This window comes from Meles meles, chromosome X, assembly GCF_922984935.1.
Source record: "Meles meles chromosome X, mMelMel3.1 paternal haplotype, whole genome shotgun sequence".
Classification (NCBI taxonomy): Eukaryota; Metazoa; Chordata; class Mammalia; order Carnivora; family Mustelidae; genus Meles; species Meles meles.
The window spans coordinates 12,172,342-12,197,846 of NC_060087.1; the positions used below are offsets into that span (position 1 = coordinate 12,172,342).

The 25,505-nt window shown below is 46.7% G+C and overlaps 1 protein-coding gene across 4 annotated transcripts; it reads left to right on the forward strand.

The window, feature by feature from the left end:
- The first annotated feature begins 77 nt into the window (after positions 1-77).
- LOC123934528 (carbonic anhydrase 5B, mitochondrial-like) lies at positions 78-24,844 on the forward strand. 4 transcript variants are annotated; one of them, XR_006816819.1, is made up of 6 exons: positions 554-729; positions 6,289-6,483; positions 16,053-16,250; positions 16,560-16,616; positions 21,648-21,837; positions 23,429-24,839. XR_006816819.1 is itself a non-coding variant. In XM_045994693.1 (4 exons), the coding sequence occupies exons 2-4, from the start codon at positions 6,342-6,344 to the stop codon at positions 21,698-21,700; spliced, it is 393 nt and encodes a 130-aa protein (XP_045850649.1). In that variant the 5' UTR covers positions 78-114; positions 6,289-6,341; the 3' UTR covers positions 21,701-24,843. The 4 variants fall into 4 exon arrangements, 3 of the variants coding, with proteins under 3 accessions (XP_045850649.1, XP_045850647.1, XP_045850648.1); XM_045994693.1 differs by lacking the exons at positions 554-729; positions 16,560-16,616 and adding an exon at positions 78-114 and having other exon boundaries at positions 21,648-24,843; XM_045994691.1 differs by lacking the exon at positions 16,560-16,616 and having other exon boundaries at positions 21,648-24,844.
- The last annotated feature ends 661 nt before the right edge of the window (positions 24,845-25,505 follow it).

Below are 25,505 nucleotides of genomic sequence, written 5' to 3' on the forward strand. Positions count from 1 at the left end.
GCGTGGCCTAGGCATCGCCTAGGGGCGTCCCCTGAGAAAGCTGGACATAGTGCGTGAGGGGCGTGGCGTGGCCGCTACGAAGGCGCGACAAAGCTAGTCGAGTCTGCGGAAAAGGTGAGCTCAGGCAAAGGACAGAGGAATTACCAAGTGGAAAGGAGGGATGTGGGTACAAGGGAGGGAACGTGGTGTCAGAGGAACGAGCGTGATTCAGGGGAAAACAGGCACGTGAAAAAGATCTGTGAAAAGGCGGGGCCATGGAATAGCATACGGGACACAAACTACGTAACAGGAAGAAGGGTCGTGGTGTAGGCGGAGCGCGAGGGCGTGACACATCCGTGAGGGCGTGACAAAGATGGTCCAGCTCCAGGGAGGGGCGACCCAGGCGGAAGGCAGAGGCGCGGCCAAGTTAGTGCGCAGGCGCATGGTCGCGGCTGCCGGCCAGGAGCGACGGTAGCAGAAGTGTAGCCAGGGCGGACAACCAGTGCAGACCCAGTCCCTGAGTGGATGGAGAGAGTTCGGGCTCCCACGCGGTGAGCGAGCCCAAGGTGGGAGTTACACTGCTTTGTCGGAGACTTGGGCTGGGGCGAAAGGGACGTGACGTGATTAAGCGAGATGACGTACCCGGCGTGAAAGGCGTGGCAGACGTAATGGGACGTAGCCAAAATGGCCGCGCGCATGAGTCTCTCCCCGGTACAGAGTGGAAGTATCCGCGTTCAGGGAAACGTTCGGGTAAGGTCGGGCGGCGACTGGAGCGTGAGGAGTAGAGGGTACGCGTAACCCACGTGGAGCTGGGACAAGCTGTCGGTTTCGCGAGGGTGGCCGCAATCCCGGCCGGGCTTCTCTGTAGAACGGAGAGGAGGAGGGAGGGAATCGCTTTTTCCCTTCTCTAACTCTGTTACTCCACTTTGAGGGTCACGAGACAGCTACATTTGTTTAGGGTCTTGCCACGCAACGGTAGAATAGCTGTTTCAGAGACTTTAGGAGGTGGGGGAATTGCAGTTCCAGAAACCGAGGCGTAGCAGGCTGAGACTCACATCTGCATTGTTGCTCTGACTCCCCTGACCATGCCAAAAGCTATGGACAAATTCATAACCACCCTCACAGGGCAGGTGATCAGCAGCATAGCTCTGATACATGAGCAGCAAAACTCATGTATCTGAGTTTTCTCTACTCAGTTGTCTCCTTTTTCATCTGTGCTCTACCCCAGATCTGGAGGGGAAATAACCCACAAAATATGAGCGTTGGTGGTGGCTCTGATTCTTTGTGGGATGAGTTAAAAGCTACTGTTTGGAAGCTGCCGGAAGTTCGTTATTATCACTGCAGTTCCTTCTCATTTATTTTTGCTGAGAAAGCTTGAAAAATACCGGACGATGACAAAGATGTGTACACCTAAATTTGTGTGGAATTAATTTTCCGTCAGTCCCTGAAAGTCACATTACTTTCTGTTTTCATTTCGTCCCTTACTGCGAATCTGGCCATCTCCACTCTGCTGAGGTCTTCTGGAATATGGAGGAGAGAAGTCTGGTATCTCTGGTGAGAGGAGCTGCCCCACACCCTACCCATAACCTGCCCCTGCACATCCCTGAGAACTGTCATTGTTCTCAGCTTGCTTTGGAGTTTACAGTGAACCAAAGTTCACCACACCCACCCTCCCTTCTGGGTCTTGGTAAAGAGCTGTACTGTTTTTGGATATTGTGAAAACAATCTCTCTAGCCTCATGACCTTTGTTGAGCACCATAGCTACTGGAAACTCTCTGCTAGACTTTTCCTCTCGCTGTCCGCTTGTACCTCAAATCCATAGGATTAGCAGGAAGACTCTGTCCTCTTTCCCTTCCCACCTGCTCCTTTTGCCAGCTTGTTTCTCTCTTCAGGCATTCATCCTCATTCTACCACCAGCATCATCCAGCCATAAAATCACGGGGTCTTCTTCAACAACTACTTCCCTTCTCCTCCAGGTGAGTGCCAAATCCTATGTTTTTGATCAAAACGACGGTCTCTTGAACACAGAGAACGTTGGTGCATCACTGCTGTCCCTCTCCGGTTTGGTGCTTCACACTGTCTCACTTGGGTTACTGGAATTTCATTTCACCCTCTCGTGCCCAAATCTGACCTGCGGATGTCCCACCCAAAACCTAGTCAGCACAGTGCGGTCCTCATCTCAGTTCACGGCAACTCCATCCTTCCAGCTGACTAGGCCAAGAATCTTCTAGCCATCCTTGACTCCTTTCTTTCACGTTTTACAGGCAGTCTCTCCAAGATATAGCCAACGCCAAACCACTTCTCACCACTTCTACCGTGACATGTTTTGTTCCAAGCCCCTGGATTATCCTGAAGGAGCTCCCTGCTGCTTTCTTTCTTCCTATCCCAGTTGATTTCCAGTAGGGCAGCCTGAGTGATCTTTCAAAAATATAAATCAGATGGTGTCCCTCCTGTGCTGCCAAAACTCCGTTGTGTCCAGATTTCGCTTAGAGCAGTGGTTTCCAGTCAGAGGTGATTTCCCTTTCCCGGGGACATCTGTGGCGTCTGGAGACATTTTTGGTTGTCCCAGTTGGAGGGAGGGTGCCATTGGCATCTCATGGGTAGAGGCCAGGGATGCTGCTAAACATCCTACAACATATAGGACAGTCCCCAGACGGAGTTGTCTGGTCAAATGGCAATATGTCATGGTTGAGAAACCGTGAGTTGGAGAAAAAAACCTTTACACTGGCCTAGAAATCTACATGATCTGGCATCCGTGACCTCTCCACCTTCTCTCCTACTACCGTCCTCCTAGTGCACTCGATTCCTGCCATCCTGGCCTCCTTACTATCCCCTTGTATGTGCCAGACACACTCCCACCTCAGGGTCTTTGCACCTGAGCTAGTATGAGGTAGCAATACAGGCCATTCCCTCTTCTGGAGTACCCTTCCTCCTGACAGCCCTATTACTAATTCGTTCATTTCCTTCAATCTTTTGCTCAAATCTCACCTTCCCCATAAGGCTCCTTTGAGCAACTGATTTTAAATGCAACACCCCTTTCCCAGTGGCGCTCCAGATTTACCTTATCCTGCTCTTTCACTGAGTATTTTCTAATGTAATTGTCGGTACAACTGATGTACATATTATACTGCTGTTTATTGTCTGTCAACCCCTAGTAGGATGTAAGTTCCGCGAGGGTAGGAACTTTCTTTTATCCCCCACCTCAGTGATCCTAGAACAGTGTCTGGCATCTAATAGTGTTTAATTGCTGTCCTGATGAATGAGAGGATAAAAGAATGATGAACTACATGAAGGATGGTTGAAGGAATGTCTTGTCACTGACCTTCCCGGCTCCACTCAGCACACTCCGTTCCCTCCTGTGCTGTGCGCATGGGGTCATCAGAAACCGTCCTCTGTATATGGAATAATACCTGAGGGTCTTCCGGTCTCTTGGAAATCGGTATTTTTCAAATCAGTCTCAAATCCCCACCCAGCTCCATGCTTCAGTTGCGTCACATGCATCTGTTGGAGAGATTGACATAGAATTAACCATCCCAAGTAGAGAGGCCTGGCACACATTGTCCCTCACAAAGAACCAACCGTACTGGCACCTTGATCTTAGACTTCCAGCTTCCAGGACTGTGAGACAATAAATTGCTGTTGTTTAAGCCACACAGGTTGTGGTTCTTCATTACAAACTGATACACTGGCCCTAAGACCTCGCGTAGGGATTTGGGCCTGGAGGCGAGGCACTTAGATGGGATTCATGAACTTCCCACTGGTCCCTTTTAATGTGGTGGCCGTGTATTGTGGATTGAATGTTTCTGCTCTCCCTACCCCCATCCATGGGTTGAAGCCCTAATACCTAGTGGGATCGTATTAGGAAATGGAGCCTTTGTGAAATAATTAGGGTTTGATTAGGTCACGAGGTTGCTGCTCCATGATAGGATTAGTGTCCTTATAAGAAAAGGAAGAGTCCAGAGCTTGCTGTCTGTCCATCACCTGAAGGCATAGTGAGAAAGTAGCTGTGTACAAGCTATGCAGTGGGTTTTCACCAGGAACCAATTGGCTGGAACGTCGGTCTACGGTTTCCAACTCTTAAAACTGGAAAATAAGTCTGTTGTTGAAGCCACTCAGTTTGTGGTATTTTGGTCCAGCAGTCCAAGCTGGTTAACACACTTTTGGTCCAGCAGCCCAAGCTGGTTAACATACCGTGCATTTTCACTCCCTGCCCTGAGTGTGTTCACTGGCAAAGTGATGCATACGACAGAGTGCCTCGCTCCCGGCCGAGAGGCCAGTTCTAGCCACAGGGAACTCTTGCCACAGTTCACTTTGCAGTATTTGTCCCGACACGTGGTGTGTTGCTGGTTTTAAAGGGTTCCTCCTGGAGCCCTCACTTGTTCCATCCAGGGCAGTAATAGGAAGTAGCTGCTTCCTGCTTTCAGTGGACACAGCTCAGGTGTGTTTTTTTTTTTCCTCTACTTTCCCTTGGGTGTAGCCTTCTTTCTTCTTCCTCAGAGTTGGCAAGTACGAGGCAGCAATACGGTGGGGAAGATCTAGTTTACAGTCAGGTAATAGTGAGGTACGTGAAGAGGAGAGCGTGAGGTGAACATTTCCCTTTTTTGTTTTTAAGATTTAATTTATTTGACAGAGATCACAATTAGGCAGAGGCAGGCAGAGAGAGGTCGGGGTGGGGGGGAAGCAGTTTCCCCACCGACCAGAGAGTCCAGTGGGGGGCGCTCGATCCCAGGACCCTGGGATCATGACCTGAGCCAAAGACAGAGGCTTATAACCCATTGAGCGACCCAGATGCCCCTAACATTTGCCTTCTTACTCAGCTTTGCTGGGGATCATAATGTGCTTTTTTGTATCTTACGCTCTTCTCAGAAAGATGGTATACAGAAACAGTTCCAGGGATGCCTGGGTGGCTTAGTCATCAAGTGTCTGCCTTTGGCTTGGGTCATGGTCCCAGGATCCTGGTATCAAGCCCCGCATCAGGCTCCCCACTCAGCGGGAAGCCTGTTTTTCCCTCTCCCACATCCCTTGCTTATGTTCCCTCTCTTGCTATGGATCTGTCAAATGAGCAAAGTGTTTAAAAAAAAATAAACATGGAAATTGGAAATAAAGTTCCAGTATGTAAGTGACATGTGTCTTCAGTGCCCCTCGGTTTCTCTTTTGTGTCTTTGGGCCCCCTCCTCCCCCTGCTACCACTGCCAGACAGTTGAGTGGCCTCTGTTAGGCCGAAGGCAGACTGAGGAGTCCTGGATGGTTTCCCTTGCCATATGATGTGCATTTCTAGAGGCTTCAAGGGGGAGAAGCTGATGGCCCACCTGCAAGGTAGAGTTCATGCCTTGTTCCGCTTTGCATGGCACCACCCAACGTGGTTCTCGGGAACAAAGGAAATGACAATGAGCGTTGAAATGCAAACGTTTACTGGCAGAATTCCCATTCCTGTGACACCAGCTTAGATTTGTCTTTGGGTCTGGTCCTCCTTCAGATCGGGCAGAGGTTTAGGGGCCTCCAGATCTCACAGGGAGGGGCATGAGGCCCTCGTCTGCAATGGCAAGCCCTGAAAAGTGTTTCGAAAGTGTGAAGGACCCCACAGCTGGGTGAGGGAGGCATCTAGGAAGAGCCCTTCATACGGAGCAGGAATGGGCTGGCAGTCGCTTCCCGGTCTGGAGTTCTGGAAATCGGGATCCTCATCTCCGTCACCAAGGAAGTGTGCCCAGGTCACCGAGCCACTGTCATGGGCCAGGCAGCGTGTCCCTGAGAGATGCAGCTGTGACAGAGACAGACCGGGTCCTTAGTGCCGTGGGGCTGGGTGGCTGGGGAGGGGGCGTCTTCAAGTACCTTCTGGATCAGGTGTGCAGCTGCAGGAGGCGCCCTGAGGGGGGTAAAGAGGGTGCTGGGCTCCCCAGGTGAGCGGTGAGTGCAGGGACAGGGGAGGCTTCTAGGAAGGGATGCTAGAGAGGAAGACCCGAGGGGAGGGGAGGCATTCACCAGGCACAGGGGAAGGAGGAGCATCTGCACAAGTCCTGAGACCAGAGGGCGCTTGGGGAGTGTGGAGAACCAAAGGCCATGGGGCTGGTGTGCAGGCGGGAGTGGGAAGTGGACATCACAGCAGAAGAGTCTGTCCTCCTGGAGTGACCAGTGAGTTTCAGGAAGAGGAGTGGATAAAGAATTGAATCAGTCCTCCTCCACCCCCCTCTCCGCCCCCAGCTCGGCGGTGTGGACGCATCGTCTACGTGTGGTTGTCCCGCTTGGGGCTTTCCACCCGACGGTCGGTCTCCATTATTCACAACTTTGCCTCCTCTGTCCTCCTGCCTCTAGGACATCAGGTTCCTGCAAGTTATCCGGGGCCCGGTCCGGATTCCAGACTCAGCATGGTGGTGATGAGTAGCCTGAGGGTCATTCTTCAAGCCTCTCCATGCAAGTCACTGTGGAGAAGATTCCAGACCCCCAGGTTCGTGCCAGCGAGGCCCTGCAGCCTCTACACCTGCACATACAAAAGCCGGAACCGAGCCCGTGAGTACACTGCCGCCTTGTGGAGAGCAAGAGGTGGGGGTGTCTCGGGGGCACAGTCACTTAAGCGGCCGACTCTCGGTGTCGGCTCAGGTCGTGGTCTCGGGGTCGTGAGATCGAGCCCCGCGTCAGGCTCCACACTCAGCTTGGAGTCTGCTTGAGAGTCTCTCTCCCTCTCCCTCTGCCCCTCCTCCCTCCCTGCGTCCGCCGGCCCTACTGGCCCATGGTCTCTCTCTCTCAAATAAATACGTGTTTAAAAATAGAGTGAGCGAGAGGCTTGGTGCTTTATGACAGTCAAATGTGTCCTGTGTTTACCCATATGGTGTCAGTGGCATTCCAGAGTGGGATTGTGTGCCTTCAGAACCGTGAGAATAACTACTTGTTTCTGTTTCTCTTCTAAAATAAACGTGGAAAATTCTTTTTCCCCGGGTTTATTGACGTAGACTTGCCACCTGACGTCATGTAGGTCGAAGGTGTGCAGTGTGCTGATTTGATATGCATATATGTTGCGAAATGATTTCCATAATAAGGTTTGGAAAGCCCTTTGCTTGACTAATTTTAACATGTTAAAGTGATGTTATACAGAAATAAGAGCAGTGTCCCAATTTCAAATTCTCTGGAACCAATTCTGAATCGTTTTTGTTAGCAACAGTCTTCTTACTTACTGACGTTGATCCACAGACGGCCAGTTATTTCTGTGAGTTTTAACGTTCTGGAAGTTGCATGTTAATGTTTGTCAGCAGGTCAGTAGCTTCACAGTCTGGAATATTCTTTCTCAAGTCACACATTGCAGGGTTCATTCTCATTGACCAGCTTAGCAGTGTGGGCGCTGCTGTAGACGCAGCATATGGAGCGAGGCAGCCAATGGCCTTTCCTGAACGCTTTTGCATCTCGTTCCCCTCCTGAAGTACCAGTTCCCTGCCCCGTCCCTAAGTGCAGCGATTGTCCAGCGAGGCACTACTGACATGGGATTTGGGGGGGGGGGTGTCATTCTGTGTCGTTGTGCGTAGAGTGCGCATTGTAGGTGTTGAATGACATTCTGAATATCCCTGAGAAACAAAATAATTCTGGTAAAGAACCAACAAAATGATGGGAGGAGGATAATGTATGTATTAGTGGAGAGAGGAGTTTAAAGTTTACTGAAATGGCTAGGAATATTTTATGTATTTCCCACTTTTCTCCACGAATTAACACAGAGTTTTAAATGTTGGCTTCCTTCAAAATTCCAGGTCTCTTAACTTTTCCTCCTTTGGTTTCCTCTCTTTGACCCTGTATTGCACATAAGAAAGGAATTGGTTAGTAATGCTAATTGAGCTAAATTCATTGTCCTAAAACTGCTTCATAAATATATTCTCATTTTAAGTTTATTTTGCTTCTTCCGACATTGTGTTCTCAGAGTAAACTGGCTGGAGTCCTCTAAGTTTCTAGTTGTTGGGTGTGGCTTCCTACCAGCAGACCCAAATCCTACTCCAATGGCTTATTCTCAATATTTGCATTTTGGGGTCTGAAGCTTAAATTGGAGGAAAAAAAAATAGTCATACTTGGCTAGTTACTGAAATTGCGTGTGAGTGTGGTAGCTTTCTGTGTTTTTTTGTTTGTTTGTTTTTACTTAAAAATGACATTTAAAGGTATAAAATTCAATAAGGTAATGTTTTCAAGATAGTTTACTTCTTTCAGTATTGACAAACCCAAAGAGTCGTAGCTTGGGGATGTGGGGGCTTCCCTTGATTCACTTCCCACATCAGACAAAATGTTCTTGTTTGTAAGTTACTAAGGAAAACAGGTGACAGCTGTGATTTGATTTGGCTTTTGGCATGTTTTTTTCAGCTGGGGAGAATTTATGGTCCCTGCTGTCCTGAGCTACTGAGCATTTCCTGTTGCTAAATCCCAGACCTCCTGCTGATCAATTGTAAAGACAGTACACATCGTGTCTGGCAACTTACTACCCCAGCAGAAGGCCCATTGTATAGTTGTGCCCCAGAAGAACCCAGGACCTCTGAGGGTTAGAAAAGATAACCCAGAAAGTCCTTTGCTAGTGCCTGCCACTCGGTGGGGACGGTGCTGCGGGTCCTTCTAGCACTAGGCTTATCGCCATCACCGTCTTTATCGTCGTCACAGGCTCAGTGCCTCCCTCAGATGCTTGAGCATTGTTCAGATGGGGTTAAGGAGGATGAGGAGTAAAGGAAGTGGGAGGATACGGCCGATTCCGAAAGCGGCATTTCCTAGAGCCTGTCTGTGCTCTGTGCCTCACCTCAGTCTCCGCTCCCGGCCTCCCGGGGAAGCATTGTCTGTCCACTCAGATGGCTGTTTGCTCTTATCTCCAGTAGCAGACAGTAAATGTTGACAGTCGTGCATCTATTACCCAAGGTGCAAATAAAATCAGTTTCGCTTAGTGTATCATCTAGTGAAATTTAGCTTAATCGTCACATGAAAAAAAAATATATTAGGCAGAGATTTTAGGGCAGAAGAAAATAAATTTAATCATGTTAATTTTTAATTTAATAAAATCAACTAGAATAGAAATGGTACAGATTTGTTTATTCCAATGATAATCCTAACGATCTCCCTAGTTTTTAAAGGAAAAGAAACATTTTTCTTTTAGGACAGCATGGAATGGAGTGGCATTGTATAAAATCTAGCCACTGGACCCATGTGGGTATTTTCACATAAATGTCAGTTTATTATAATTTTATAGGCACATGTTGCTAGTGCTTACCCTATTGAAAATCTCCATCATCAGAGAAAGTTCTGTTTGACAGGACTGGTCTGTATTATAACTGAAATGTGTTAGAAAGTTGTTCTGTTATTTCTCCAGTTAATTTTGGAGGACGAAAATCCTCAAGAACATTAGTATTAAATAGTCTGTTTTGCAGTATCTTCCCAAGAACTCTGGTAATCCCAAAGTAATATAGATTCAGGATGCATCAGACCGAGTCATTAACATTCAGATAACCTTGAGAAACTGTAGGCTGATTAGAGCCCCCTTGAATTGTATTAATAGCTTCAGAGGTGTCAGTAGCAACAAAGAGCTAACGAAAAACCCAGGAACTGTGGGCTCTAGTCTCCTGTGCTGATAACGCTGTGTGTGTGTGTGTGTGTGTGTGTGTGTGCGCGCGCGCGTGTGCGCGCGCTGCGCTTACCTTGGCCCAGCATCAAAGTGTCTCTTACAGCCCTCATGCTCTACATTTGGTCATTCTGTGATCATCCTTAACAGTTCATATGGGAGGGGGCTGTCCCTGTGTATCCTTTCCCTGTGCTCAGCTCTAGGCCTACTAAGATGCTCTTCAGTTCCATGAGGAAATTGCATATCGAGAGAAAGGACAGGAGCAGGGGAAGGCATGGGAGAAAAAGCCAATGAGGATGTAGAAGAATAATGTCCAGTGGATAAATAACGTGAGCCACCAATATGCGCCATATAGGCAAGTCTGTGTTTTCCAACAACCACGTTAAAAAAGAACAAATAGGGGGCGCTTGGGTGGCTCAGTGGGTTAAATAAAGCATCTGCCTTCGGCTCAGGTCATGATCCCAGGGTCCTGGGATGGAGCCCCCGCATTGGACTCTGCTCAGAGGGAGCCTGCTTCCTCCTCTCTCTCTGCCTACTTGTGATCTCCGTCTGTCAAATAAATAAATTAATTTTTAAAAAAAAAGAACAAATAGTGTGTCAGTTACATCTCCGTAAAACTGAAGGAAAAATAAATTTGTTCGTTTATGAAATTCTGTACAGGGAATATATATTTTACCTGTAAAAAGTATTGAGACAGTTTACATTCTTTGTTTTGTACTAAGTTTTCAAAGCCCAGTGGGTGTTACAGACATTCATGGCATCTCTCTCTTGGAATGACCGAGGGGAATAGCATGGTAAGACCAGAGTTTGGGGAGATTGAAGAAAAAGAAAATTTAGGTAGCTTAGGTGGGTTCCTAATAGGAAAGCCTTGGTATGAGACGCAGATTAAGACATGACATACAGACTTTAATACAGGAACAGCATGATAAGTGGTGATTTAGGAGCACTGGTGAATGGCAAAACATAGTAAAGGGTATTGAGATCAAGGCGCATGGTATGAAGTCCAGGGTGTAGGGGCCTGAACTGGGCTTCTGGTCACGGGCAAGGTGAGAAAGAGATAAGCCCGAAAGATCCTTACAGAAAATATAATGTGATCCATAAGGTAATAGGAATAAAGATGAAAGACTGGAACCTTCTGGTCTATCTTATATGTTCAGTGAACAGGCGGGATTAAGAGCCACCTGAGATCTTCTTGGGGTTTATACAACACTGGGAGAGGCAGATCATTAAGCACGCATGCAAATGATTGTTACACCTGTGTCATAAGTGTTTTGAAGAAGAAAGATCAGAATGTTAGGATTTGTTTCAAAAGAGGGGGCGTCCTAGAATAAGAGGGTAGTCAGAAAGGCGAGGAGGTGACAGTCTTGCTGAAGAGGTGACAAGCCAATAGTAGGAGCACAGCCCTGAGCTGAGTGAGGGGAAATTGAGTTTGGAGGAGGAGGAGCAGGAAGCGAGGGGCTAAGGCAGGAAGGTGCTTTCTGTGATTCAAGAGTTGAAAGAGGGACCGAGGCTGGAGACACAGGGTGGTACAAACACAAAATAAGTCAAAACCAGGTCTAGTCCTGTGAATAAGAACCAGAACCGAGCATGTGGTCGCTGTGCAAGCTACAGGGATTTTGTTGCACGTCCGCAGTGTAGGAGTGACCCCTTCCTAACAGCAGTGTGGCTCTGCGCGCCAAAACCGTGCTGGGTAAAAATCACTCTTTCTGTTCATTTCACCTTCCCCATATGAGAAGAGCCTGAGAATGAAGGCACTATATTAATCAGGACACTTAATCCTCTTCCTATTTTGAGGAAAAGTGGGAGCAAAGTTCCAGAACACTTCAATCTGTGTTTTGTTAACGTGGGGAAGAAGGTGAGAGTGTTGGAGAGAAAAATTTTGTCTAAGAATTAAATTGACATGAGACAGAGCAAGAAGAGAAAAAAAAACCCAAAAGTTTAATTACATGCATGTGGAGGCCCAATAATAAAATCGTCATCTAAAGAAACGACTAAAGCGGGCAGCATTTTTACCGTTTAGACGAAGAAACAAAAATTCCGTGGGGAATTGGCACGACAAAGAAAATGAATTATTCAGGATCTTCGATTCGTAAGGAATTCTAAACAGAGTTTGGGCTGGAGTAGCAAATTAGTAAAAGGAACAAGGTTTACCTATGCAAGCTTCTTGGCTCTGAATTTCCTCTCTCTGGTAATCTGGTTGTCTCGTTACCGCCTGGTGCGGGAAGGATACCTTTCACGTGGGAGATTTATTTCCGGCTTTCTGGATGCAAAGGGGATTCCAAATGTTCTTATACTGGCTGTTTCTTAAGTAATTTTAATGCGAAGTAATAACCTGAAGTGGTGCATTTTGGGGTGACCTGCCCTTGGTACCCACAGGAAGAAAGAGCAAAAATGTGACTCTGTGTCTCACAACGGTTTATCTTGCAAAACAAACCCTTGGAGAAAGCTGGCTTCATTTGTGTGGTCACCTTAGAAGATAGTTTCTATGTATTTATGAGGTGTATCTAGATATTTTTTCTTTCTTTTCTTCTTCTTTTTTTTTTTGAAGGGGGAGAACGGTTGGGCTCGATAAAAATGCTAAATAAGCAGATTGCTTTTATTGTCTGTGCAGGATCCTCTCTCTTACTTTGAGAGCACAACTGCTCTGCGGTGGAAAACAAGTGAACTTGGCATGCACATAGCTTCTTACCTTCTTTTTTTCCATAAAGAAGAAAAATCTTTTCTTTATCAGCATGGAATCAAAGTAGTGTTTATGTCTTAAGGTACTTGGTGGGGGCCTGATCTGGGTTCCCAGACGAGCAAGTGGTGGGGGAAAGGAAACCTAGAAGCTGAAGTTGTGAGCCAAAGGGCATACATTGATAGGAGTGTAAGGGTCACGAAAGAGAGCAATGAGGGAATAGGTCCGGTTTTCTTGGGCTAGTGCTGGCATGGGTGAGAGTACATTCTGGGCATTTCCTGAATGGAGTGTGGGGGACGAGTCAGTCAAGGTGAAAAGAGGGATCGTCTTGGGGATCTGCTTGTTAATTTCCTTCTTGCCTAGTCTTTATAGGAGACCTTCCTGAGTTGGTTTTGAAGGGTGTGAATCCTCAAACCCTTAGCCACAGTCCGAGTATCTCAGACGGGAAGGTGTTGCAAGGTGTCCTTGTGCCAGGCATCCTTACAACTGAATCAGGACTGTTGACTTGTGTTAGAAGGTGGGAGACGAATAGTAAAGCTTCCCCCAAACTGGAAGGCACTTCAAGACTAGAAAACAGAGCAGGCCACTCCGTACAGTTTATATACCCAGTTTTATTCAGAGTTAACTTACCGCAGGGTATCAGGCAGGTGACTGATGATCCAGAAGAGGCACAGCTATTGTTTGCAAATTCTGAACCTAGGTCCACAGGTTTTGTAGAGTGAGGGAGCTCTCATGGGGCACACTTGTGAGGTCTGAGCGTTCACGTGCATTTCAAAGGGTTTGCAGGCACCTCGTGGGCAGCCAACATTTACCAGACGTCGTGGCACCAGCTGTGCGTCAGGAAAGGAGAGAGACTGTGTTATCGCTAATGGATTCATGGGAAGCCAAAGCAAACCTCTCACATTCCGGCCTTGGCTGGCATTTCTAAGGTGTGGATATTAATCTCTAAGGGGCCCGTAACATATAACCCCAAGACAGGTCAGCAGACAAGATGGAGGACCGGAGATGGAGTCAGTGTTGTCAGCGCCCCTACGCGATGCTTTCTGATTTGCATATTCTAATTAGATTATTATATTAAGATATTGTACAGGCAAATGCATTTCTCTTTTAGGGTTCTGAAACAAAATTCTTGTTCTCAAAGGAATAAGTTATTTTATACTAAGAAAATCAAGGAAAACACTGGGTTTGGACCTCTCCAGAGATAAGATGGTACTGTTTTAGAGTAAGAAAAAAAAGAAGGAGACAGAGGGGGGGTGGAGGGAATACCTTGAGTTTGCAGAGACCATGGTTTCTCAAGTTCATTTGCATTTGGGGGTGTCATCATAAGTCTGTGCGTTAAAATGTTTAGCTGCACGTCTGGCCTGAATCCACTAGATGTCAGTAGCATTCTTTTCCAGTTGTGACAACCAACCATGCCTCTAGACATTGCCCAGCATCTTCTAGGGGCAGCATCTCTCCTTTCATTGAGAACCAGTGGTCTACTCACAGGAGAGCCCTCTATCTCATTTTTATCCCACCCCACCCCCCCAAAAAAAAAACAACCACCACCACCGAAACAAACCAATAAGGCTAGGATTTTTAATTTACAGATTTTAGCAGCTACGCAAGCAAAACAAATGTCTCCTTTGTAAAGGTCAACCAGAGGCAAGTTTCTGGGTTTTTTGTCTTTTTTTTTTATAATGAAAAAAGGTGTCTTAGAGCACTTGGGTGGCTCAGTCCTTAAGCGACTGCCTCTATTATGATCCTGGGGTCCTGGGTTTGAGTCCCCTTCCTGCTTCCCCGCTCAGCAGGAAGCCTGCTTCTCCCTCTCCCACTCCCCCGCTCTCTCACTGTTTCTCTCTGTCAAATGAATAAATAAAATCTTTTAAAAATAAAAAAGGTGTCTCTGTGAACCTGCTACAGAGTGGGTTGACTGAGTAGCAGCCGCCTTATCATTTTCTCAGATCCTTACTCTCACTCTTCATGGTGGGGTGAGGCTCAGAGGATCATTGGTAATGATTCGTCTCAAATATTTCTTCTTCTGTCCCTGTTGCTCTTGGTTCTACCCATCTGGGGTGCTTCTAAGGGCCAGAGGAATGGAGCACCCCGAGTCATGCATGTCGTTCCGTCCATCTTGCATGATGTCTCAACAGCTCTCTGTGTTACAGGAAGTCCGCCGAGATTTCTCAGAGACTTAGCAGGAACACCCGGTGCTGGATTCTTCGTGGAAAATCAGTGTCAGTGGTGGGCGGCGTCTGTGTGGGACAGATTGTGCACGCACACCTAAGTCTGTAATGGAGTGGGAGCGCTCCTTGTCAGTTGCAAACTCAACAGGAAGAAATCGATTTTGCACGTGGATGCTCCTTCCGCTGCCCCTTTACTATTTCAGCACGAGGAGGGAGCACTTCCCTTCTGCCCCAGCCAGAGCCCGGCCAGTGAGACACAGTTACAACCTGGGCAGTGAGAAGCCACTGTAGTTCCAGCTCCCAGGTTACTCTGTGGACTTTGTGTTTCTAAAAGCCTTTTCAGCTTCCTCCTTTCCTCTGTAAAAGAGCGTTCCTCTCCTTTGTTGTCTGCACTTGTCTATGGGTTTGCTAGACCTTGCTTGTCCCAGATTGTAATTCTCTGCTTTTCCCCTTCCCTACCAAAGCCCCATTTTTTTTAATGGTGAAATGACTGGCAGTGTTATTCGTAAGGTTAGCCTATCTCAAACTAAGAAGTAGTGATGCCTTTTCCTCCCCAAATTCATCGGTACCTTCCTCCATTTTTCCCAAACCCTAGCGTGTTGCCCTCACCTCAATTGGAAGCCTGTAATACTGCATTGTATAACTAATCCAGAAATCTTCAAAACTGGGAGCTAAATTACAGTCTCATGCCACACACACCTTTATTTCTGCTAGACAAGCAATTAAAAACTTATGTTTCTATTTTTAAAAAAAAAAAAGTTTATGAAGTATGTTTTGATGTGGTTTTGGAATATAGGTGAGGTTGGTCCGGAGTTAGGTCCGGACTGACAACCAAGAAAGAGTTCTTGAACGTCTTTGGTGCGAAAGGGTGGTTTTATTGAAAGTGGGGGACAGGACCGAAAGTGGGGGACAGGACCGTTGGGCAGGAAGAGCTGCTGCCCCAGGGTTGGGGGGGTGGGTAGCTGGTTATATACTTGGGAGTTGGGGGAGATAAGGGAAAGGGAAAGGGAGGTTTTCAAAAGAACATTCATATGCTAAAGGCTCCCAGGATACTGGAGGCCTTGCCATTGTCAAGTGCAGGTTGTTTTTCCCTGTAGCAAGGCCTTAACATCAAGACAGTTGGAGCTTCCGGGAAGAACGGCCCACCTGTCCCACCCAGGAGTGGGGGTGGGGGTTGCCGGTTGCAGGGTGTCCCCTGTGCTTTGTCCTTAGCTAGCCTTCTGTTCCCTCATCACTCTGGTGAACACTTGCTTTCCAAAACTTCTCCCTCCTCTCTCCCTCCCTCTGGCCTTTGTTGGAAAGAAATCCACAATTGAAAGTTTCATTAATTTGTATTTGCATGTGAACCTGGTCTGGTGGGTGGGGCTCAGATGGTGCTGGTCTGCATGGGTCTTCCTGTCCTCAGGAGACCGGGCAGCGCTTGCTTTAGGTGAGAGGAGAGGACGACGGAGTGGCTCCCGGCTGGCAGAGCAGCAGGCCGGCGGCTCCCGTGCCAGGGGCTCTCCGCGCAGCCTCTGGCCCCTGCTTCCGTCTGGTCCCTGAGCCCGAGTGGCTCCTTCCTGAGACTTGGATTGCATCCCCTCGGCACACCGCAGCCCTGAACTAGCCGGGTGTGTGATCCCAGAGAGCACACGTCCTGACGATGGCCCCCTGTGCTTTCTCCTAGTGCACCCGCTCTGGGAGACCGCGGACCTGGTCCCAGGGGGCGAGCGCCAGTCGCCCATCAACATCAGCTGGAGGGACAGCGTCTATGATCCCGGCTTAAAACCGCTCACCATCTCTTACGACCCGACCACCTGCCTCCACGTCTGGAATAACGGGTACTCTTTCTTGGTGGAATTTGAAGATTCTACAGATAAGTCAGGTGAGAGCCCGACCTGTGGTCTTGTCTGGAGTTAAAGGGACAGCCTGGTGTCAGCACAGGCCACACCACGCTGCCCCCTCTTTGGGCAGTGGCATGGGACTCACTGCACTGAGCTTTTCTTTTTTTAATGTGATAACGTACATGTTACACAAAATTTGTCATCTTAACCATCTGTAAGTATACAGTTCAGTAATCGGTCCAGTCACACTGCTGTGCGACCCGCGCTCCCATTCGTCTCCATTACTCTTGGTTTGCAAAGCTGAAACTGTGTCACTTAAACAGTATGTCCCCATTTTCCCCTTTTCTCAGCTCCTGGCTATGACCATTTTGCCTTCTGTCTGTGAATTGGACTACTGGGTACTTCATGTAAGTGGAATTACACAGTATTTGTCTTTTTACGACTGGCTGATTTCACTGAGCCTAATGTCAGCAGGGCTCATCCATACTGTAGCAGATGGCCGAATTTCCTTCTTTGTGAGACAGAGTGATACTCCCTTATATGGATAGACCACGTTTTGTTTATCCGTTCACCTGTCTGTGGGCACTGGTTGCAGCCACCCTTTGGCTATTGTGACTAACGCGCCTGTGAACATGGGTGTCCATATATCTTCCAGGGTGTTTCCCATTGGTACATAACCCATGTGGAATTGCTGCATCATCATTAGAGGTTTTTGAGTATGTGAACCATGTCCCTTTCTTTTTTTTTTTTTTTTTTTTTAAGATTTTTATTTATTTATTTGACAGCGAGAGAGAGAGATCACAGGTAGGCAGAGAGAGAGGGAAGCAGGCTCCCTGCCTAGCAGAGAGCCCAATGTGGGACTCGATCCCAGGACCCTGAGATCATGACCTGAGCCGAAGGCAGCGGCTTAACCCACTGAGCCACCCAGGCACCCCCAAGTATATGAACCATGTCCCTTTCATTTTTGTGCATGTTTCCTTCTGGTATACGAGGTATTTCCTATTAGTAGATATGTATCAGGACACCTGGGTGGTTCAGGTGTCTGCCTTCAGCTCAGGTCATGATCCCAAGGTCCTGGGTTTGAGTCCCATGTCCGGCTCCTTGCTCAGCGGGGAGCCAGCTTCTCCCTCTGCCTGCATCTCTCCCTGCTTGTGCTCTTTTTTCTCGCTGACAAATAAATAATAATAAAATCTTTTAAAAAACAGATATGTATATATGTATAGATTCTGTATTTGAAATTTAAGGTTATGTATTTGAATTTACTTTTATTTGAAACTGTATATATATTGATTGTTCATTTGAATTACTTTTATTTGAAATTTGTTCTCCGTGTGTTGAATGCGTGCTAACCTTCCTCTGGTTGCTGACATTACAAAGAGCTTCTGTATTAAATAGTAATACAGTTTAGCCAGATTTTATATGATAAGTTTGCAGTGCAGAGCAAAAGGATAGTCAGGTGAGAGAAAGACATTTTTATGTTTTTAGTCACCAAGTAACATGTATGTATTTTGTCAGCCAATGACTGATTTATTTATTCTGTATTTGCCGAGTGCCCGCCACGTGCCAGGCCTTGCACTAAGTGCCAGGAATACTAACGAGATTCTTGATCTTCCAGCATTCAAAGTCTAGTGAGAGATGCATGCATGAAATTAGAAGTATAAAGCAAGTGTAATTTGAGAAAGGGTTTCTAAAAGTGCTGTGGGACCACAGAGGAGGGGATGATGTAGACTGCTCAGAGAAGTCTTCAGCAAGGAGGGGTGTCGATGCAAAATGAACAAACCTCTTAGAATTTCTGTTGGGGCGGGGGGAAGGAAGAGAGTTTTATTTGAGCCCAAGTGAGGACAGCTGCCCAGGATACGCAGTCTCCAGAGTGCTTCCAGTAAAGGATCATTTGAGGTACGGCTATATACATTTTATATACATAAGCGGTTACAACATTTTTAAGAAGTTACAAATTATTAGTCAAAGAACTTTTCAGGAAGTTGCAGGCCTTAAGTTTCCAGTATATGCAGGGCTATATGATTTTAACCTCTTGAGAACCAAGGAAGTTTCTTACTTTCTGTTATCTTTTGTGTTCAGAATGCACCTTTTTGGTTATTTTCTTTAACAAAGCACAGATAGCACGCTGTGAGGTGTGGCTGAGTCATTCTGACCTTGGTAAATGTTAAAGCAGAGCTTCCCTGGGAGCCCAGGAGCAGGACCCACAAATATTAAAAGTTGAAAATTTCCTTTATCAGGGGATATTTATCTTGGCTATTGAAGGATGAGTCGGAGTTTTTCAAAAGGATTAGAAGGGCATTGGAAATGGACGGAAAATCACGTGCAAAAGCAGATGTTCAGAAAATGGCCAAAAACAAAGTGGCCAGAATGCAGAATGTGCATTCTGGGGAGAGACAGGAAGAATGATGATCACTGATGCTTAGGAGGGGAGATGGAAGGCAGGTTCATCAGTACTGGTTATTTTTACATGACACCGTGACACAGCATGATTTCATTTAGTTCATTAGTCAGTTGCTTTATTTTTTGAGATTAACCCATCAGTAGTGCAGGTCCACAAGGTCAGATTAATCCAAGTGTGAGACGGTGGGAGCTCACATGAAGGCTATAAGAATTGAAGTAGGGAGAAAGCACATTTTTAAAAAGCATTTCTAAAATAAAAGTGTCATGAGCACCCTGTGGAGGCACACACACGAATTGTGTCCACAGTGTCAGCCCTATCCAGTCCTAGGCAAGGTTAACATAATTATAAAGCAGGTTCAGGATTCCAAACTCAGTGACATGTCCCCACATGGTGAACTTGGCTTCTCAACCTTTCACACAGAGCAGGACAGAAGACGAGCCACACAACAAAGAAGATAACCCAGGGGGGCAGGAAGTGAGGGAACCAAACATGAAGCTAGGCTGTGGGCAGGGAGGTGAGAGAAGGCAGCAGTGGGTAGTCCGGCCCGAGTCAGCACTCGGCGCTCACCGCTTCTGTTCAAGCCCCCGGAGGATCTCTGTTCTGTTTGGAGATTGATCTGGCACTGCGTGCGGCAACAGGGGCCTTTTATAAGTGGTCAGACATCCACAGGTCTTGTCTGAGGCATCTGACTGTTGGCTGCAAAAGTCTTCTTTTTGAAGGGATCAAATCAGTCCTGAGCCTCTGCAGATTTCTGTGCCTCTGCTGGTTAGGAGGTCTGGGGTATCTTCGGTGGGGGCTGGTCTCGCGATCTCTGGTGGCTGCAGTACGCTCAGCTGCCTGTATCACTGCTTGACACGGGCCCCTGCTTGACGTGAGGGACTCCATCTTGCTATGTACAAAAGCAACAGGACTTGGAGATGGACTCCTCATCGAGTCAGGAGAAAGCAACGTTAACCACATCCTTGAGTCCTCTCACTTGGGAGGCTGGGGGGATGGTGATGCCAGAAAGGTCATGGATGATGGTTGAGGAATAATTTTAGGGAACTATAGAAAGCACATAAGGAAATACATTTTTAAAAATTTATAACTTTTACCCTATTTAATTTTAAACATTACATTAAAAATAGAAAGAAACACGTGTTGAGTGGTTATCCATCAAAGAAGAATTGTGTCAATTCCTGTTTAATTTCCATAAGGAGAATCTGCTTCTCTCAAGATAAGCATCTTTGCTACTTTTGATGCCAGTGGATTTGGGTTTTAGTATTTCCTGCAAATCAAGATGGGAATGAATAAATGTTGATCCCTCACTGAAATATTATCCACTTTTCTTTTTTTTTTTTTTTTAAGATTTATTTATTTGACAGAGATCACGAGCAAGCAGAGAGGCAGGCAGAGAGAGAGGAGGAAGCAGGCTCCCTGCTGAGCAGAGAGCCCGATGCGGGGCTCGATCCCAGGACCCTGAGATCATGACCTGAGCTGAAGGCAGAGGCTTAACCCACTGAGCCACCCAGGTGCCCCTATTATCCACTTTTCTAATAAAAACTTTTTCTCATCATATCTTTTATTTCAAAGTAATATTAATTGTTGCTTCTGCATTAAATCTTCCTCTTTGTTTCTGTCTCATTTTGTATCAGATTGTCATATGCTTTTCCCACTGGCTTTATTTTACGTGAAGAAACATGTTTAAATGCTGTAGGTTGAATAAGGCAGGAGATTTCTTTGGGAGCAATCCTATAGGGTCAGGCATTAATCCTTTTTATAGTGTTTCAGCTGCACTTGGTGCATCATAATGCAATCAGGTTTCAAAGCTTTGAGGATGCAGCAGCTGGAGGAAGACAGTTTAGCTATGATAGCAGTCTTTTTAAAGATTTTATTTGAGAGAGAGAGCGCAAGCAGGGGGAGGAACAGAGGGAGAGGAATAAGCAGGTTACACACTGAACGCGGAGCCCAGCACAGGGCTCGGTGTCACAACCCTGAGATCATGACCTGAGCCAAAATCAAGAGTTGGGACACTTAACCAACTGAGCCACCTAGGCGCCCCTATGATAAGAATATCTTTTAAAGGTTAAAAAAAAAACAAAAAAAAAAAACTTACCAACTTTAAATGTATTCTAGAATGGAAAGATGGAACATCACAATATTGTTATTTAAGAATATTGGGATCGGGACGCGCCTGGGTGGCTCAGTGGGTTAAGCCTCTGCCTTCAGCTCAGGTCATGATCTCAGGGTCCTGGGATGAAGTCCCGCATCGGGATCTCTGCTCAGCGGGGAGCCTGCTTCCCCACCCCTCCACCCCCGCCTGCCTCTCTGCCTACTTGTGATCTCTCTATCAAGTAAATAAATAAAATCTTTAAAAAATAAATAAATAAAAAAGAATATTGGGATCGGGGCACCTGGGTGGCTCAGTGGGTTAAAGCCTCTGCCGTTGGCTCAGGTCATGATCTCAGGGTCCTGGGATCGAGCCCCACATTGCGCTCTCTGCTCAGCAGGGAGCCTGCTTCCTCCTCTCTCTCTGCCTGCCTCTCTTGTCTACTTGTGATCTCTATCTGTCAAATAAATAAATAAAATCTTTAAAAAAAAAAAAAAAAGAATATTGGGATCAATACACTGGTAAGATAAGCCATGCTTACAAGACGAGATTGTTACAACTGTATTTCAAATGGTATAAAATGGTGCTGTCCAGTATGGTATACATAAGGCTGGTGTGACTTTTGAGCACTTGAAATGTGGCTAATACAACAAGGAAATGGATTTTTAAGACTTTTAAGTGTGGTTCCTACAGATTTGAAAATTACCTTTGTGATTTGCATTACATTTCTGTTTGTTGGCACTGTTATAAATGGATAAAGGCAAATAATGGTTAAAAGGTGAGATCAGTGAATACATTCAGAATGGCATAAAAATATAAAGCAAACAGCTATGGGAAGTGATCCAGAAAGGAAGCAATATTTATGAGTGCTCTGTGACTATTTGCTAAGTGCTTCATTTATCTTCCCCAGAGGTCTTTGATGACGATACTGTCGTCTCTATTTTCCAGAGGAAGTGAAGCTCCCTGAAGTTCACTGCTTTCCTGCCAGGTCACACGGCTGACCGCTGGAGAACTGATGGAAAATCAGACCACACGCTGTGCGGGGCCTCTGAGTTCCTGGAGACTTCAGCTGGTGCCGGCCTCCCGCAAGCTCTGGAGGAAGAGTGTTTCCTGGGCGCCCCAGATTTGTTTTCATCAGGTACAGTAAGACAGACAGACGTGGGAATGACTGTCCTGCAAGAAGAATTGTATCCTACCGTCCCTAAAGCCGAAAGGCAGGGCCACATGGGGAAGTGCAGTGCCAGGGATGGCCAGGAGGCAGAGGGAAGGAGGAGGAATGGTGGCTGAGAGCCAGTTGTGGTTCCGGGGGAAGGAGCACACAAGGCAGCCTAGAGAGGCTGTCCCCTAGTTGTCTGCCCCCTGGTCCTGGGTCGGGTGGGGCACAGGGATCGTGACCTGGCACATTAGTGCTGATGAGCTGCCGGGGCTCTGGATTGGTTGGTTTCCCTATGAGGGCGCTTTCCCGGTTGTTTGTTCTCTCTTGGAGTTACGTCACCCTGGGAGGGGCAGCCCCCCCCCCCCCAGTGCCAGGAAGCCTCAGATGTCAAAGCATCAAACACAAACTGGAACAGGTTATTACACTGAGGCTCCAGGAATGAGCCCTTGAGGACGTGGGTGTGCTCTGAGAGCTGGGCATTAGCACGCCCTGACTGGCTGGGAGGGCTTCAGCCGCCGGCGACCTCCAAGCTGGGGGGGGGTCGCGGGTCGCGAGAGCTATAGAAATTGGTGGATACTTTGCCATCGATCAAGCATAAGGTAATACTGTCTTTCCCAAGTCACTTGAAATGCCTGTTTCATGTAATCTCAGAGCAGAGACACACGGCACTTGGCGACTTGCCCCGGAAGAGCACTTGCCACTCAACACGCGTGTGTTGACAGCGCCTCCGGCCCTGGGACACCTTGCAGGGGCCGGAAGGGATTCTGTGGGTGCATGCTCACCGCTTTGGTTTTGCTGCCCTGCCCTGGCCCTCAGGGAGTCGGGAACCCAGTGCTGTCCCCTCCTCTGCTCCTTCTGAGTCCCTGTGGAAACAGCCAGAGCAGCCCTGCTGACTCAACCTCCGGTCCCGCAGGCGGGAAGCAGAGAAGAGTTGGACAGAAACGTGGCGTGGCCGGCTGTACAGAACAATTAGCCACATCCTTCAGAATGGACACCTTTGTCCTGGCCCCAGACTAACTGTTGGTGATTCAGAGTCCCGAAGGGGCCGTTCCCTGGAGGTCCACTTCTCTCTCTCTCTCTACCCCTCTCCTCCCCACCTCAGTCTCTCTCCCCACTGCCTCCTTCCCTCTCCCTCCCTGTCCATCTGCCTCTTTTCCCTTCCCTCCCTGTCTCCCCCTTTTAGTCCAGGAACTTGGCTCCCCCAAATTTGCATTGCGTTTTAGAAAGGAGAATTCTGTCGGTTTTTCTTGAAAAAGGGAAGTCTCCTTGTTCATGCACCAGCTACTTACTGCCTGATGCCTCCCAAAGAGTTGAGAGGAGAGCACCTGCAGTAAACTCACTAGAATGGAGGGAGGCAGTACGTCGTGCCTCGTTCCCGTTCCCAGGGAGGATGAGCAGAACTACCTAGTTAATGACAGGAACAAGGCAGGGGCGTGAGTCGGTCCTAAAGTGCCCAGAGATCCTCCAGACCGCTGCTAGTCCCTAGACTCCCCTAGACTCATCACCCCATCCTCTGATTTCTGAGTGCTTTTCGCCACAAAATGATGACTTGGTGATCTCTTCTCTTGGCCAGGACACCCTTGTGGAATTTGGGTCATTTGATCCTGCCTGCCTGATGCCTGCCTGTCCAGATTACTGGACCTACTCGGGGTCCCTGACTACCTCCCCCACTCTCCGAGTCCGTCACCTGGATCATTAAGAAGCCGTAGAGGTTGATGATGATCAGGTATGTTCTTTCCACATTTCTTCCTGAGGAAACGCTAGCCTGCCCCTTTAAAGCAAGGCTGGGCTCCAACTTTGGCATCAGTTTTTAAGATCTCATAATGCTAATACATGTTTATTTATTAAGATGTGCTAACATCTTTTCTCAGTTTGGACATCAATTTGGAGATACTTCAAATTAACCAGAGACAGGCATTAAGACCTAGAAGAACATAAGCTTTTTGCTTTCATTTTTGGCAGTAATGTATATTTTGCTATATATGCATGGTGTAGAATCACTTTAAAAATTAAATCTTTAAATGGAAAAAATGGCTGGAAATGGATGTGTTCAAACCAGTTTGGTATTTATTTATTATTGAAGTACTGTTGATACACAGTGTTACATTAGGTTCATGTGTACAACATGGTGATTTGACAACCCAGTATGTTAAGCTGTGCTTACAAGCATAGTTCCCATCTGTCACGTGACCATACAAGTCTGGTACAAACCCATTGACTGTTTTTCCCTGTGCTTTTTACCTTTCATCGCCATGACTTACTAATTTCAGTACTGGAAACCTTGTACCTCCCACTCCCCTTCACCCATTTTCTCCTTCTCATCCCCCCTCCCCAATATTCCCCTTTCCTCTGCCAACTGTCATACAGAGTTTGTTCTCTGTATTTGTGTAAAAAGCCTTAATTTTCTTAAGGGATACTTACTATGGAATTTCAAGGTAAGGACGGAGCCCAACAATGTCTACACAGAAATTTTATTCTAAGTCAGAAGTTCTGACTTTGAAGTTTTGGTATTTGTTTTGCATTTAGAAATGAAAGGTTAAGTGGTGGTTACTGTGTCAATACACAGAACGCTGTTTAATTCATAAATGAACTCAACTGTAATAATAATTGCTTTCACTTGTTTGTTTTGAAATTTTATTGATTAAAAAATTTTCCAAAGACAAAAGCTTCTCAGTTCTTTTTTATGAAGCCAAGATAACAGTGAAACCAAAACCCGCCAAAGATTGGACACCCACCCCCAAATAAACACTAAGCCCCAAAAGTAGTACCTCTCAAGAATATTTAGAAATAAGGAAAGCTAAATAAAATACCTGAGTCTAACAGTACATCACATAGGATTTTTTCTAGTAATGTAGGGATCATTCAGTATTAGGAATGATGCAGTTATGATTAGTCTACGGCCATACCACCCTGAACGCGCCCGATCTCATCTGATCTCGGAAGCTAAGCAGGGTCTGGCCTGGTTAGTACTTGGATGGGAGGAATGATGTAGTTATGATTAACAGACTTCATCCCATTAGCAAAGCTAAAGGGAAAACTCATATTTTCATTTTCATACATTCCTAAAATGTATTGACAAAATTCACAATGTATTTTTTGTAAAATTTTTTTTAAAGATTTTATTTATTTGACATACAGCATCACCAGGGGGAGCGGCAGGCAGAGGGAGAGGGAGAAGCAGGCTCACCCACCGAGCAGAGAGCCTGATGTGGGGCTCGACCTGAGCCAAAGGCAGATGCTTAACTGACTAAGCCACATTTTTGTAAAATTTTTTAATAAAGCCAATGAAATGAGAATTATCTAAGTTGATAAAGTAGACTGACCAATCTTGGTTCAGAAATAATGAGTATGACTAGTATGGAAAGGACATCTAACTAGCATATTAAATATTAAATTGGCTAACTTCTGGTAGCAGTCAGTAGACAAAAGAAGATAAAAGAAATGAGAGAAATATTGGGGTGCCTGGGGGCTCAATTGGTTAAGCAACTGTCTTCGGCTCAGGTCATGATCCTGGAGTCCTGGGATCAAGTTCCGCATTGCTCGGCAGGGAGCCTGCATCTCCTTCTGACCCTCACCCTTCTCATTCTCTCCCTCTCTCTCTTAAATAAATAAAATCTTAAAAAAAAAAAAAAAAAAAAAGGAGGGGCGCC